Raw genomic sequence first — 16,198 nt, 5'->3', positions numbered from 1 at the left:
GGCCGGGAGGCGGGGTTCCCTTTCTAAAGAACAAACGCGACAGGTCGACCCTCTTTCTAAAGGGTTAACCCGCCTTCCCCGAGCGCTCTGAGCGAGAGTTTGTAGCCTGGAGCACCTTACGGTGACTCACTGCTTACGAATGTAAATGCACGAGTCCACGGTAGGTCCCGACCAGCCCCCCTGGCTTGACGACCTGCACTCCTACCTGGGAGACCGGCCCCAGCGCATCCCGCCCCCCGCGCGCCGCTCTCCGGACGCGCACCCGCGGTCCCACCCGGCACCTGGAAAAGCCGAGACCCGGCAGAAACCGCAGACGCGGACTTAAAACAAAAGAGGCGCCCCTGGGGGTGGGACCTGGACCTCACCCCCTCCCCGCCAACTCGCCGCCGCCCGCCCCCTCGGCCCCCGCGCTCCGTGTGCGCATGAGCAGAGGCGCCTCCCTCGGTTCCTCCCAAGGCTAAACTTTCTAATTCCCTTCTTTGGGCTCGGGGGCTGCCAGGAGCGCGGAGAGCGCTCGCCTCGCCGGGTGAGAGAACAAAGTGGCTGCGCGATTTTTTCCTCTCCCTAGCCCATCCCCCGCTTCCGTGGGAGCGGCAGGAAATGAAAGGGCCCCTCTCCTCTGAACATTTGCCTTTTTTCTTTCCACCTCTCTAGAAAGGAAGACGGGAAGAAAGGGCAGGCGGCTCGGCGGGCGTCTTCTCCCCTTCCTCTGCTGTGTCCCCTTGGCTCCAGGGACCGGCCATGGGGCTGCTCCAGGTGTTCGCTTTCAGTTTCTTAGGTAATTCCGAGGAAACGGTGGGGGGAGGGGGACGGACTGGGGCCTGGGGGATGAAAACCCCCAAGCCGCTGGCCCCTCCTTCCAGGGAGTCGGGGGGATCTGGAGAGGGACTGGTTGGAAATGACGCCCCTGGGATTAAACGCCACCGCCCTTGCCTCGGCGGTGGCTGGAGACGGCGCACATGGAGCGCCGCGGACCCGCAACCCCTGGGTTCTGCGCCCGGAGCTCTGGCTCCTGCTGGTCCCGCGGCCGCCGCTCGGGGCTTTGCACCCTCGGCTCGTTCACCCCGGGTTCCCCCACCGCGGAGGGCAGGCTCCCTGGGGTGGCGGCGCTTGCCTTGGAGGGCTCCCTAAGAACCCATTGCCCAGGAAAGTGCCCGAGCCGAGCGCAGGCTTCGTCCTGGCAACAGATTGGGAACATGTGGCTTTAATTAACCACCGCTGTTTGTCTCTGGATGGCACCAGAAACAGCTGGACCCAGCGCTTCCCTGGAATGGCGAAGCCTTGAAGCCACTCTAGAGACGCAGGGACTGTCCACCAGCCCCTTGCTCGGGGAAGCGGCGTCCTCCGCGCGTGCACACAAATTTCCACGGACACACTCGCACTGTCACGCCGAGGATGCGCGGGCTGCCGCGTGCACGCGGGTTCGGAGGCTGGCCTCCCTGCGCCCGGCTCCGGGCACGTCGAAGTGGCCAGTCTGCACATCCACTTTTTGTGGGGGGAGCCCGGGCAGATCAGAGTGGGCGCGAGAGTTGGTGGGTTTCCCGGGAGGGGTTCTCTCTGCTGCTGAACAAACCGGATGACGTATCTGGGACTCTCCGCATCCTTCTCTTTTCTGGGTCTCTGCTTTCCCGGCTGCTTCTTCGCTTACCTCTCCATTGTGTCTTGCCTGTGCCCTTCCTCCCCCCATACCCTGTCACCTGCCCTTCCCGCAGCCCTGTGCGGAGCCGGTGTGCGCGCTCAGGAACCGGAGTTCAGCTACGGCTGCGCGGAAGGCAGCTGCTACCCCGCCACCGGCGACCTTCTCATCGGCCGAGCACAGAGGCTTTCGGTGACCTCGACGTGCGGGCTGCACAAGCCCGAGCCCTACTGTATCGTCAGCCACCTACAGGTGAGGGTGGAGAGCTGGGTTCAGGCTCTGCTAGCGCCTCCTCCAGTCCAGACCTACCGGGAGGCCCAGGGGACTGCGCATCCTGCCAGCAATCCAGATAGGAAGCGCAGCCAGCTGGGGAGTCCCGGGATTAGGCTGGTAGCTCAGCCTTTTCGCATCTCAGTTTGCACAGTTGCATCCGCCGCCAAACATTTCCTGCAGGCGCCTCCGCCGGCACGGTCAGCGTGGAAAAGCAGGGCTACTGGCAGACCTGGCCCCTGCCTTGCCCTGGGGCCTCCAGAAGTTCTAATTTATAAAAATCCTTACTCTTTGAAAATGTGTATTAAAGCTGGTTTATTCTCCTCTTTATGTACTGAGCAGCGACCTTGGGTTTTTCCCACATCTTTCACTTTGGTAGAGAGTATTCTAGCACTGACAGACAAGGAGGGTGGTTCCAATCACAGAACGAGCCCGTTTTTCTCTCCTCACTTGGTGCTGTCCCCATCTACTTCGATTAGACATCAGGATCAGATGCTTTCTTTTTCAAAATGCCCTGGTTGCCATGGTACCCTGATAGTGGAAGACCAAAATGAACTTACGGGCCTATTACCTGTTTCTAAAAGTGGACCCAGATTTTAGATTTCAGAGGTCATATTTATACAAAGCCAAAACTAATTCTAGAAGAAGGCACAAAATACAACTATGCAGAATCGGAATCCTCTTCCTTGATTTTTTAAAAAGGAGGCCGCTATCTCTGGTCTCCAGCAAAAGCAGAAAGTGTCCGTTTCGCATGCGGGGCAAGTTCCGTGCTTGTTGCTTGGCACTTGGTCGGTCCACCCACCTGTGTAACTGCCCTTCAGAAGGACTGAGTGCTGTGTGATTTGCACAGCAGATGCCTTAGAATGGAGTCCCTTTTACAAAGCAGAAAGTCGATTCTGGAGACCTGATAAATTAAACTGAAGGAATGTGGTAAAGTGGATTCCACTCATGTGTTTCCAGGTTTATGCAGAGATGTCTAGACTGCTTCCTCCTGATTAGAGGCGAGACTATAATTAAACTATTTTTTTTAAAGTTCTGGTGATTGTTCTCCAGTCCTAGTTTCCTTGACTGCAAGTTAATGAAGGCAGTCTATATTATATTTTCTAATATTAGCATTTAAATTTTAGCTAAAATGTTGTGCTGACATTTATTTGAGAGGCCAGTACATCCTGTAAATGAATCACCAGATTCAGAAATCCGCTTTGACCAAAATGAGAATGGGACTACTTAAAGCAACTGGAGCCAGACTCTCTGGTTTATATGATTAAGCACGAAATTGTGGTGTGCCTTTCACAGATGTCAGTGCCCAAAGAAAGGGACTGGACACACACTTTTCTCAAACATTTAGCGGGTATAAAAATTGGAGCAGGAAGCTTATTTTCTCCAGGGTCCCAGTGCATCCTTAACTTTCAGTCTCTGTATTTTAGTCAGTACATCTTGCTAGTCTCCAAATCCTTTGGGGAAGGAGGTAGTAACTAACATACAAATGTAAAAGTATAATCAGTTCCTTTTGTCCTTATAAGAATATTACCCTTGATCAAATGCTGTTTGGAAGATATATGTGGATTTCTATATATTTCAGTCTTAGCATCATTTCAGACTTAAGAATAAACTGCATTTCAAAAAATGTTGGTGCAGAGCAAAGCTCCATGTGGAAAAGGGAAGTGTTAAGCTGTGTGGTCAATGATTTGCCATGATGGAGTGCACAGAATGTAAAGAACTCTCCTAACCTAGCCGCCCAGTGGCTGTGGCTCCCTTTTTAGAAAAAAGAAAATGTGAGAAATTCATAGCTACTCTAAAACCTATAGTCTGTCTTCATTCTAGTTCATATGCATATTGGGGTTCTTTGAATTGGCCCCAGATTATAGCAGTCCCAGCATGGCAGGGCAGCCTGGTAACCCACTCCTTGGAAATATCTGAGCAATTTGCAGGTTGGCCTACACGCCACCACCACTGATTCACTGCTTGGGCAGAGTAGAAACCAAGAAATCTTATTCTGCAGTTCCCAAAGCTTCTCTAAATACTTCTGCCTAATACTTGGTTTCTGCCTTATTTAGGTTTTAGTAACTCAAGCCAAAAGAATTAAATTTTTTTTCTTTCATTTTCAGTTTGCTTTATGTCAGCAAAAATTCTCTAATACCTCTTCTGCATTGTATTTTAGAGTAAGCTTCTCTAGCTATTTATTGAGGTGAAGGTTTAAGCCTAGAAATTTGATTTTGATTAAATTAATAGCTTGTGGAAACAGTGCCCTCTTTTACTTTCGACCTTGCATATGCAAGAAAGGAGGAAATTATTTTCAGGCGTATTTAGACTCAGTAAGTTAAAAGTGAAAGAAGTGATATAAGTCATTTAAGTAATTTTCACACATTTATTTTTCTTGACACTAGTAAGTTTGATTTTTGCACTGTGGGTTTGATGGGTTTTTAAATTTAAACAAATTTTTTTTTTAATGAAATTGCTTTCTAGACTCATGAAACTAACTTTGTTTTCAGGAGGACAAAAAATGCTTCATATGTAATTCCCAAGATCCTTATCATGAGACCCTCAATCCTGACAGCCACCTCATTGAAAATGTGGTCACTACATTTGCTCCAAACCGCCTTAAGATTTGGTGGCAATCTGAAAATGGTATGTGGTTGGTATGGGGACAAGTTCCATGGAGTGTGATTGGTAACCTGGATGGGGTTTATAGGCTCCGGGTGTTTGTAATTATGGTTGGCTTCTCTGTCCTGTAATTACGGCCTCTGACAGATTTACTGCCTGGAGCACCAACTTCTGGTAAAATCTGATCCTGAAGCATGCGCTTCCTGTAAGAAAGCAGTCTTTCATGCTAGACCAAAGCAGTATTTCATAGTCCTCATCCCAAGGGGGCCTATGGGCAGAATGTGTGCGGTGGGGGCAGTCTGGGAGGGTGTGGGAAGACCTGTACTATCTTAGGTCCTGATTCTTCCATAAAACATAACACCTTTCATTTTGATCAACCCCAGAGGCAAGGGCAGAATCACAGCCCCTACCACCTTCCTTTCATCTACAGAAGATCTCATGATCTTAATAATAGTACTGAATAAGCACCACAATGTAATTTTTCAAAGACTCTGTCAACATGGGTATGACCCCAAGTTAAACAGTTCCCCTAGTGATTGTGTGAATTCAGCCCCTTTTTCTGTGCCATTAGGGTTTTGGTTCAATGCATTCATCAAATATAATATTACTGTGAAACTAAGCCCAAATGAATTTTATATTTGTTTCAAACTTGAATGCTGAAATTTGGGGAATAAAGGTAGTTAGGGTGTCTGTTAATTAACAATGTACCATTAGATCTTTTTAAAACAAATTTATGAGAAAGGGCCCTCAAAGAAGTGAATCTCAGCCTGGCCATAAGGAGCCTGAGCACTACTTGATCTTTTTATTCTACGCCCTTCACCTAGGGAGCCTTTGGATGCTTGCAGTCATTTACCATTCTGTAAAGAGAAGCTCCATTAATAGACTTCTGTGTCATTGACTATTAAATTGCAAATATTTTCTAGGATACCTTTGGTTTCTAGGGAGGATTGGTTGTTCGTTGGTTGGCCTTGGGAATCCATTGGTTACAAACTCGATTGAGATAGATGGGTCCTAAAAATGCATGTATCGCTTAGAGCCACGTTAATTCTTACAGGGAAATATATTGGTTGATAGTTCAGAGAAGTTTCTGTCCATCTGCACTGTATCTCAGAGGACTTGTGAAACAACATAGAGCTCATTATGAGCAGGAACTAGGAGCATTTTCTGATTGCCCGTGTTCTTGCAGTGGGATGGAAAGACAGAAGGATGCCTCAACGTTACGATCAAGTGTCCCCATTTTAGTTGACAGTTTTTCGTGTGCTATAGTTCTAAAGGAAGGTTTTTCTCAGTTATGTCAAGACGTAATCAGTTTCTGCAACTTTGAATCTGTGGGACAAAAGAGTCTGAATGCCAGAAAGAAGAGATTTTTGAAATAGAGGGGCTTGCGTCCTCTGTCACTCTGTCACAAGAGATTAGATGAGATTAGACTGATGGAACTTAGTCTTTAGAAAGTCAGACTGATTGTTACTATAACCCTAGCATCTGTTTGTTTGATAGTTCACAATTAAGGACTTTCTTTATGAATGTGATTTTATCTATTCTCTGTGTGTTTTGCATGAGTTGTGTTGACACAGAGCGGTGTTAAATTATCAGTGTTCAGGCAGAGAAACGGGCTTGGAATGTACAGCTACTTTTAATTTACCCCTCATGATAATCTATTCCTAGGTCTGACAGAAGTCAAATATACCATGGAAGAATGACCTTGTTTCTTTTCTTCATGGATTTGTCTTCCCATTAAAAAACAAAAAACCCCGTAGTGCTTTATCAGGCTATAAATGTAAATGGAACGTGCTTTTGGTGCACCCATTGCAGCATATGTTCTTCTGTTGCAGTAATGGCACTAGACTTGCTTTGTACTTTACGTTATTTCATTATCACTTAATTTTGAACAAATATTGTAGATTTTTAAAAGCCTGGAAGAAGGGGAGAGACGTAGAGTTGCCTAGCTAACATTTCACGCAGAAATAAATGGCCGGAGTCGTTTTGTAATATGGTTCTTTTTAATAAGTTAGATAAGGTTAGTTAGTATGATTATAATGTTTTTCTTTAACATTCCAACTAACTCATATCCGTTCCAGTGACCACTTTTTCCCCCCAATTGACTGGGCAGTTTTCCAGCAGGAGAGTTTATTTCAAAAGGTCCTACTGATTTCCTGAAAATACACCAGTCTGTGACATGATTCATTCTGACACATTCCTGTCTTCCTGCATGTGAGACTTCTTTTGCTCTGGAAGATGGACCCCAAAAGCGCTCTCGGACACAAGAAACATGGAAAAGTCTTTACCAAACAGGCAGGCTTGAGCGCTCTAGGGACTGGGGAGGAGGTGCTTGCTATCTCTGGAATTCCAGTGGCCCTTTTCGCGTGTTAAAGTGGGACTGATTGACCCTGGGGCATGGTGCAAAGGCTCATTTGTTTGTTCAGGCTTTCCCCTGAAAGGGAAGATGTTAGTATTTGTTCTGGGCCAGTTTGTTTATTTGACTGACTGTTTGTCTCTTTGGCATTGTTTTTCAATTGTGGAAATGCACCCAGAAGTTTCCCCGCCAGGGATAGGATTTTCTAAGTTGGAGTATAACTAACATGTGGTAGACTCATTTATTTTCTTTGCTGCCACATAGAGAAAAAAGGACTATTTGTGTTTCTGCTGGAGGAGAATTGCGCCTGTCCCTGTGCATCAGACTGCAAGCTGAACCCCTCCTGTGCACAGGAAGTGCCTCTTCCCTTGCTCCTTGGAGAGTCGCTGGGCTTACGGGGTTGGAAAGATGTTTCACTTCTTCTTAGGCAAAAGATGTCTTTCTTGACGGCAACTAGAGGCATTTTGCCAGATGTCTTGTTCCAGTGAGCAGATTCAATATGTTGAACTCCAGGATGATTTGTGGAAAACCGAGGTCTCATTCTGTCCTTATTTAGGTGTGCTTTACCACCTAAATAAGTACAAAGGACTACTACTATTCTGAGCTTAAGGTAGAATGCAAAGACAATTTCTACAAGGAACATAAAGATAACTTTAAAAAATAGTCTCAGGCCGGGCGTGGTGGCTCACGCCTGTAATCCTAGCACTCTGGGAGGCCGAGGCGGGTGGATCGCTCGAGGTCAGGAGTTCGAGACCAGCCTGAGCAAGAGTGAGACCCCGTCTCTACTAAAAAATAGAAAGAAATTATATGGACAACTAAAATATATATATAGGAAAAAATTAGCCGGGCATGGTGGCTCATGCCTGTAGTCCCAGCTACTCGGGAGGCTGAGGCAGTAGGATCGCTTAAGCCCAGGAGTTTGAGGTTGCTGTGAGCTAGACTGACGCCACGGCACTCACTCTAGCCCGGGCAACAGAGTGAGACTCTGTCTCAAAAAAAAAAAAAATAGTCTCAGCTATTCACAAATGTTCCTGTTTACCTTACTGTTTACTTTTTTTATTTTTTAAAAAAATCTTTAGGCATGGAAAATGTAACTATCCAACTGGATCTGGAAGCAGAATTCCATTTTACTCATCTCATAATGACTTTCAAGGTAAGAAATCCCTAACTTTCTCACAAATGGTGCATGAGAACACTGTGGAATTTGCCCATTGCAAAACACAGGTCTGTTGTGAGTTGGCCTAAATGAGAACTTAAGTATCATTGTTGCCATAAATTGGGAAAATTGAGCAGCTTTTGAAACATGGGCATGAATAACTACATTTAACAAATACTCCATCTTCATGGCAATAGGTAGAGAGAGCCTCTATTCTAAGGTAATTCAACTGTAAACTTCTAATTGGATATCTTTTTATTTCCCCATAGAGTAGGACAGTGTTGACTCTCTCCCAAACCACAATAAAACATCTGGAGAGTAAATCCCCAATCCCTTGTGTTTATGTTTTAATGCTGAGCTTGGTAACTGAAAAGGAAGTGTATTATCTTTGGTTTTCAGAGTTTTGCAAAATTTGTGGGAACGGTTTTACAGTTGCTTAAGAAATGTGTATGCCTTCTTAAATGTGGATTTTCTCATCATTTTTCTTTTAGAGATGTAAAATGACTCCAGGACTAGGGAATGTCTCTGTACAAAGTCCCTTTGTTTCTTCTTAAGCAGCTGCCTGGAAATGACAGACTTCACACGGCTTAAAGTACACATAAAACCCATAATTTACTTATTTTCTCAGATTAAAATCACTTTTGAATTGTTTTCAGTTGAGTTGGGGGCCTTATCTGTACCCTCCCAGGTTAGGCAAAGGTGCCAGGGATAGATTTACCATGTGGACAGGTAGCTGTGAAAGTCTCACTTGTGTCTGCCACCAAAGCCTGGGAGGCCACAGGGCCATGGTGGGTGTGGGGTCGGGATGTGACTGGGAGTGACACGGGGCCATGCAGTTCCCAGGCCGCGGGCAGGGAGGTGTACACTGGGACCGCGACACCTGACACTGAGCAGGCTGAGGAGGGCTTTTACTAAATAACTCGGCAGTCACTTCCTGTCGCCAGCCCCTGTCCCTCCACAGAGCACACCCTCAACCTGGTGATTAATTTGATATTCATCCACACATGAGGATGTTGCCCCTCTGTCATGTAACACCTAAAAATACTCAAAATCGTCTCGGTGAGTGTTCATGGTCCTATCTGTTACTTTGGAGAGGGTGTCTGGTCGCACACGTGGATAGTTTGGAGTTCGTTTATATTCACAATTCTTTTGGGCACATATTCCGTGATTGGACACTCATCCAAGTGATCGCAGTTGGCCAAAGATGAGCTTCCTCACATAAGCACAGAAGGTCCAACAGACGAGGTGGTGACTGAGCTGAAACACGAAATGGTACAAGTTATCAGACCAGTTTGTGGGAGAAACTCATCCTTCGGGTTCTGGCTCCTGTGAGAAAAGCAACGTCCCTGGGCTTGGGTGGACTGGGTGTGAATCCACATCTGCCCTTCCTGGCATGCGCGGGCAGAGCTTTGGCTTTCCCGTGTAAAATGAGTGGGAGGAGAGAGAATCCCACATTGTAGGATCGTGCGATGTACCCCTCAGTCCTGGGCATAGGGATAATGTTGCTGCCCTGGTGTATAGCGGGAACTTGATAGTTTTATAAATGATGATGCTTGGCACGTAGTAATTGCTCTGCAGACATTTACTGAATAAATAAATGGGAAAATGAATCCAACCATCTTCTGTTTATAAGAAACTGCCCTAGGCCCTGTGGGATATTTTAAAGATGGCATAGTTACTCCAGTCCGGAAGCTTCCAGTCTTCTAGAGGGGAGAGATATGCTTGCAGATAACCTGTGCTACGTGACAGAGTGCTAACTGCTGTAGCTGAAGTTCAGACACTGTGCACTAGCATGCAGGAGGGGGAGGTTAAGTTCAGCCTGGGATGAAGGAGAAGGCTTCACAAGGAAAGGCTTGGGCCAGGAGGGTGAGCAGGATGGCAATGGGAGGAGATGGAAGAAAAGCCATTTTGGTGGAGGAGATAGTCTGAGAGTAAAGCTCTGGTGGTGGGACAGTTGGGCAGGGTTTGTTCCGAAAGTGCCATGGAGATGTGCTTCGAGCTTTGGGTAGTGAGGGGAGGAAAGGGAAGTAAAAGTGGAAAAGCAGATTAGACTCAAAGGACCTTGACTCCTTGCTGAGGAGTATAAACTGTGTCAGAAACAGGGAGCCACTGACAGGAAAATGAGACCTGTTTTTCAGGAAGGCAGCCCAGGAGGAGCTGCAAAGGAAGGGCTGGGGAGGCCGGAAGAGAGGGCAGATGGGGAGGCTCTTACTGAGTCAGCGTCACTGCAGGGTAGTGTCAGTGCAGTCACTGGCTGTGATTCTCAGAAGGAGCCTCTTCCTGCAGCCCAGGCGTCCTGAAAGTATTGCTTGGAAAGCTTCTTCAAATCACATGTATCCCTTTGCTGCCACACTCTGATACCCTCTGCTGCTGGTGCCTTTGAGGATCATTGTGGAGAGGAACAGCCTCTGTTTTCCAAGGGCAGCCACTTGCATCCCTTAGAAAGAGGTTGAATCATGGAGTGGACAAAGATTAGAAGCAGAACAATGGAAGGAAAGGGCTGAATCCCAAACTACTTAGAAGTTCAAGCTAAGTAACTGGGAAGATGGTAACACCACAAACTGGGGTGAAGTCAGGAGAGGACTGAGGTGTTGGGGGTGATGATGAAGAGCCCTTGTTTCTGCCTTGCCAGGTTGCCATGGAGATGGCCGATTGCTCAGTGGACATAGGCTAGCAAAAACTCAGCTAGCATATACACAGTTTGTTTGTGTACATAGCCAGATGTTTCAAAACTCCTAGCTCTTCTATTATAAATCCAGAGACAACTCTGCAGCACCACAAGGCCTGAGAACATTGATGACAAAGCAAAGAATGTGGAAAAGCTTCCATTCTTTAGGTAAAATGTGGTGTTCTGGTTTCCAGCAGCCGCTTAACACCACAGGAAATTGAATAACTTGTCAAGGGCCATTTGGGACTAAGAAGTTTCCAGAGAGGAGGGAGAAGGAAGCACAGCCAGGCCTGGCTTTAATGCTTTTTCTCTCTGCTCCCTTTTGACACAGACGTCGGCGAGGCTTGCCTGCTCAGTCTCTCCCTGGGTCTCGCCAGCCAGGAGCCTGGTCTCGTGGAGAGCTTACCCTGCTTCTTGGCACACATGGTTCAGTTAGTCCTTGAGGGTTTTTTTTCCCTTACTTTAAAATTCTTAGTCTAATATTCTCTTGAGTTTAGTAAAGTATCATTTTCACATAGATGAAAAATAAGAACCTAAGCAACTAGTGAGTGAAAGAGTCAGCGACTCTGTCAACGTGTAATCTTCCCTTTTCTTACCCTTGACTCCTTTTATCAGAGAAAAAAGCCAGCAGGATTATTAAGGAAGACAAAAGGAGGTCTTGGCATGTTTCTAGTTTTTACCATTAGCTCTCACCCAAATTTCTGTCAAGCATTGGTTTTAATTCAGAAGTGAGTGGTCTTTATTTAGATTCTGTTTTCTAGGTCAGCTTAGCTTTCCTTTGATCTTCCTCCATTGTAATCTGACTTCCCCTTCCCAAAATGCACTCACTGTGCTCATCAGCGTTGAAGCCTTTGCCTGTTTGCCTATTTTCAGGGCTCATTCCGCTTCGTCTCATTTCCAGTTGACCCTGTTCACAGCCTCCTCACTCTCCATCCTGCCTGGGCTTGGGGATTCTGTCTTTTTTCTCTCTCTTCTCTGAAACCCATTTTTCAGTCTTTGACTATGCCATTAGCCAGTGAGGGAGAAAGGCAGGTTTGGTCTTATTCAGCATGGATTTAAATCTAAGTTCTGCCTATAACTAGCATGTCAATGAATGTCCCCGAGCCTCCGTTTCCCCATCTGTAAGACAAATGTGTTGTGAGGGTGTGTTAGTTTCCCAGGGCTACTATAACAAAGTATCACAGACTGGGTGGCTTAAACTACAGAAATTCATTTTCTCACAGTTCCAGAGCTCATCTTGAGCTTGAGATCAAGATGTTGGCAGGATTGGTTTCTTCTGAAGCCTGTCTCCTTGGCTTGTGGGCTGCCATCTTCTCCCTGTGTCTTCACTTGGTCTTCCCTCTGTACATGTGTATGTCCTAATCTCCTCTTCTAATAAGGGCACCAGTCAAATTGAATTAGAACCCACCCCGATGACCTCATTTGCACTTAATGACCTCTTTAAAGACCCTGCCTCCACATACAGTCACATTCTGAAGTATGGAGTTAGGTCTTTAACATAAGAATTTTGCAAAAACACAAATTGGCCTGTAATAGAGGGTTAAATGAAATAATATAATTAGTGTTACCGGCACCACTCTGTTTTCCTTCTTTGTCTGAATACATCTTCCTGGAGCATGGTCTTTGGTTCTCTTTGTCTTGACCTTTGCTTTTTTTGTGAGACATCATATAGTTGAGGTTTCAAATATTCTGTGTATGCATTGCTTCCCAAATTCGTGTTTCACATTCTATTCTTGCAGCTACGGGCTGTACCACTGTTTCCGATTGTGCAGTGTGTGTCTCCACGTAGACACCACCCGTGTAACTAGCCCACAGCCAGATGCCTTCAGTCCTCCGCATCTTTGTCACTGGCCACATGTCCACCCAGCTACCCAAGCGCAAGTGCCTGTGTTTCTTTCCTGTGCCTCCCTTTCCACTGGAATCTGATTGCTCACCCAGTGTAATTCAGTATATTCCACTGTCACTGAATTTTCAGAACAGTCAGTTTCCATCCATTTCTCTCTATCCATGTTGTAACTGCTTGAGTTAAAACCTTCATTTTCTTCTTTCAGTTGGTTTCCCTGTATCTTGCATTGTTCCTGTCCAATAACTCTGCCACAAGAGTTATTTTTCTAACGTGCAACCTGTTCATTTCATTGTGTCCACTTAAATTTTTCAGTGTTCCCTTTTCATTGCAAACAGATAAACGCCTTAGTGTGGTAAATTCCTTCCTACCATGCTCCAACTAACCTCTTCTGCTACCTTCAGCCACCTCTATCCTCTGCCTGGAAAAATACCTTGTTACTCACTTAAGATCCAATTTGAAGTCATCTTCTCTGTGAAGTATTCTCTACATTTTTCTTTCTTGGTGGTGTAAAATGCATAACATAAAATTTTAACCATCTTTAAGTGTATAGTTCAATGGTGTCAGGTGTATTCACAATGTTGGGCAGCGAATGTCACTGTCTATATCCAGAACTTTTCATCAGCCAAACAAATTCTGTAGCCCTTAAGCAATAATTCCTCTTTTCCTCTCTGTCCAGCCCCTGGTCACCTCTAATCTACTTTCTGTCTCTATCTACTATTTTATATAAGTGGAATCATATAATACCTGTCCTTTTCTTGGGAAGCTGAGGTGGGAGGATCACTTGAGCTCCAGAGTTCAAGGCTGCAGTAAGCTATGATCACACCACTGCACTCTAGCCTGGGCAACAGAGCAAGACCCTGTCTCTAAAAATAAAAAAAAATTATCCTTTTGTGTGGTTCATTTCACTTAGCATAATGCTTTCAAGGTTCATGCATGTCGTAGTATGTATTAGTGTTTAATTCCTTTTTATGGCTAAATATTTTGTTGTATGTATATAGCACATTGTGTTTATTTAGTTGGGTTGTTTCCTTTTTTTGGCTGTTAATAGTGCTGCTATGAACATTCTTGTACAGGTATCTGTTTGAGTCCCTATTTTCAGTTCTTTTGAGTATAACCTGGCTATGGAATTGCTGGATTTTCCAGTTTCCTTAGTAATTAATTCTTTCCTCTTGTTTTCCCAAAGTACACTGCATGTGACCCTACTATGGTGTTTGATGTATTGTAAATTATTGACACCCGTATCTGTACTTTATTGGACTATGTACAGCATATAGATGGCTTATAGGCCCCTGGCTGGTACTGAGTTAGTTACATCTATTGAATGATTAAATGAGCAAATGAAGGAACAAGCACTCAGCCTAATCCGTCTTACTATGGGCATGGTGACAAAATACACCATAGTGTGTTTGCTATTAAGGCCTGTTTATAATCAGCTTCTAAAGAGAAACAGCTTACTAATCTATTAGGGTGGGGAAAAGTACAAAATTTAGAGACTAAACACTTTCCTTGCAAGAAGAGGCTCCATGGAACAGTTTGAAGTATTTGAAATACAGCCACAGTCTGAAATGCCAACCACATGCAGTCAGGGGTTGTGGCACACAGTTGAGTGATATTTTCAAAAATACAGATTACCAATAAAAAACATCAAGTGAGACTTCTGCTGTCTGCCTCTAGACATTCCGTCCAGCTGCTATGCTGATAGAACGATCGTCCGACTTTGGGAAGACCTGGGGCGTGTACAGATACTTTGCCTACGACTGTGAGAGCTCGTTTCCAGGCATTTCAACCGGCCCCATGAAAAAAGTCGATGATATAATTTGTGATTCTCGATACTCAGACATTGAACCCTCAACTGAAGGAGAGGTTTGTTTACTTCTTTGTTTCATGTTCTACTTGCAAATCTGGTTTTTGATCATTGCAAAAAATACCAATTACTCTTGTATCCATTTTTAGGTGATATTTCGTGCTTTAGATCCTGCTTTCAAAATAGAAGATCCGTATAGCCCAAGGATACAGAGTAAGCTTGTTTTCAAATAAAAGCTTTGATGGGAAACAGCAGTCACAGAATAAGTTTTATGCAGAGTAGTTGAGCACTAACTGCTCAAATATAAACATTCAAAGCTAATTTGACTGTCTTCATTTTCCTCCTTTCTCTGCAGTACATTACCAGGGGGTCTTGGAACTGGCGGTAATCAAAGTCCTCACTGATAGGACACATGCTTTGATAAGAGTAAAGGATTTATAAGTACTCAAATAATTATGTTGATCATAATACCTTATTTATTTTCTTGCTCAGTATATTAGTTAGTGTATAGATTAAGCTACTGGAACAAGGTGTCCCAAAAAATAGTCGCTCAAATACGATAGAAGTTTCCTTTTCTCTTATGAAATCAACCCAGGGGGATTTCCACAGAAGAAGTGCGGCTCAGTTGCCATGTTTGGGCTTGCCACATAAAATACGGGATGATGCCCAGTTAAATTTGAAGTTTAGGTAAATAATGAATTCTTTTTAGTGTAACTGTATCCTGTATAATATTTAAATAATTAAAAGAATGGGCTTAGAGGCAGATCAACTTGGATTTAGATCCCAGTTCTCTCATATTGTAGCCATGTAACCTAGGCAAGTAATTTGCTTAAAACTTTTTGTAGCCTCTTTTTTCCATCTGTAAACGGAGATAGTCACATTGACCTTAGGGTTGTTATGGAGGTAGTTGTGAATGTATATAAACAACCTACCGGCCGGGCGCGGTGGCTCACGCCTGTAATCCTAGCACTCTGGGAGGCCGAGGTGGGCGGATCGTTTGAGCTCAGGAGTTCGAGACCAGCCTGAGCAAGAGCGAGACCCCATCTCTACTAAAAATAGAAAGAAATTATATGGAAAGCTAAAAATATATATAGAAAAAAATTAGCCGGGCATGGTGGTGCATGCCTGTAGTCCCAGCTACTCGGGAGGCTGAGACAGGAGGATCACTTGAGCTCAGGAGTTTGAGGTTGCTGTGAGCTAGGCTGACGCCACGGCACTCACTCTAGCCTGGGCAACAGAGTGAGACTCTGTCTCAAAAAAAAAAAAAAAAAAACAACCTACCAAAATGCCTCACACACAGGAGGTGTTCAATAAATTGAAGATGCCGTTGCTACCACTGTTGCTGTTGCCAGTAGCTGTGGTTTGGGTCTTGTGTAGAACTGGTCCCAAATGTCAGGGAAAGGGTGAGACTGCCGCCTCTGCTACTAAGGTGCAGTCGGGTAGAGGCAGGGCTCATTCTTGCTGATCTTTCCCGGCTGTGCATGGCCCTATTTTTAACCAAGGCCACACGGAACTTCCAAGCTTGAAGCAAAGAAGAATAGAGTGGAAGAAGTCCAGGGAATATTGCCAGAAAAGTGCTGCTTCCCCACTTAAATTAATTTTACATGTACCCCAGGCTGTCTCTGGTCCATAACTTATTCATTCTAGTGTAAAACAAATACTTAATGGCATGCCCAGCTCTGTGTCAATTTCTGAGTGAGCTGTGAGGCCTTCCCTCCATGTCTCAAAATCCAGTTGTGAAAAATGTGCACGTGGGCTCCAGGACAAACACCTCCTGGGTCCCTGAAAGGACTCACCATCTGCTCCCTGTTAGGTGAAATTTGTGGGTCTTGGGGAATGTGTTGCCTTTCTGATTTTAATT

General features: G+C 45.1%; 1 protein-coding gene across 1 annotated transcript in view; it reads left to right on the top strand.

Annotated features, from left to right (window-relative positions):
* Positions 1 to 474: 474 nt before the first annotated feature.
* The window catches only part of LAMB1 (laminin subunit beta 1), a 69,087-nt gene continuing 53,363 nt past the window's right edge, over positions 475 to 16,198 (top strand). The window contains exons 1-7 of the mRNA XM_069461703.1: positions 475 to 526; positions 655 to 778; positions 1,713 to 1,888; positions 4,399 to 4,534; positions 7,943 to 8,016; positions 14,208 to 14,396; positions 14,487 to 14,550. Coding sequence (XP_069317804.1) covers positions 742 to 778; positions 1,713 to 1,888; positions 4,399 to 4,534; positions 7,943 to 8,016; positions 14,208 to 14,396; positions 14,487 to 14,550 — 676 coding nt within the window. The 5' untranslated portion in view covers positions 475 to 526; positions 655 to 741. The remainder of the gene's footprint in view (positions 527 to 654; positions 779 to 1,712; positions 1,889 to 4,398; positions 4,535 to 7,942; positions 8,017 to 14,207; positions 14,397 to 14,486; positions 14,551 to 16,198) is intronic.

This window comes from Eulemur rufifrons, chromosome 29 (assembly GCF_041146395.1).
Source record: "Eulemur rufifrons isolate Redbay chromosome 29, OSU_ERuf_1, whole genome shotgun sequence".
NCBI lineage: Eukaryota > Metazoa > Chordata > Mammalia > Primates > Lemuridae > Eulemur > Eulemur rufifrons.
Note: the sequence above shows the minus strand (reverse complement) of the source record. Positions and strands in the feature narration are given on the sequence as shown.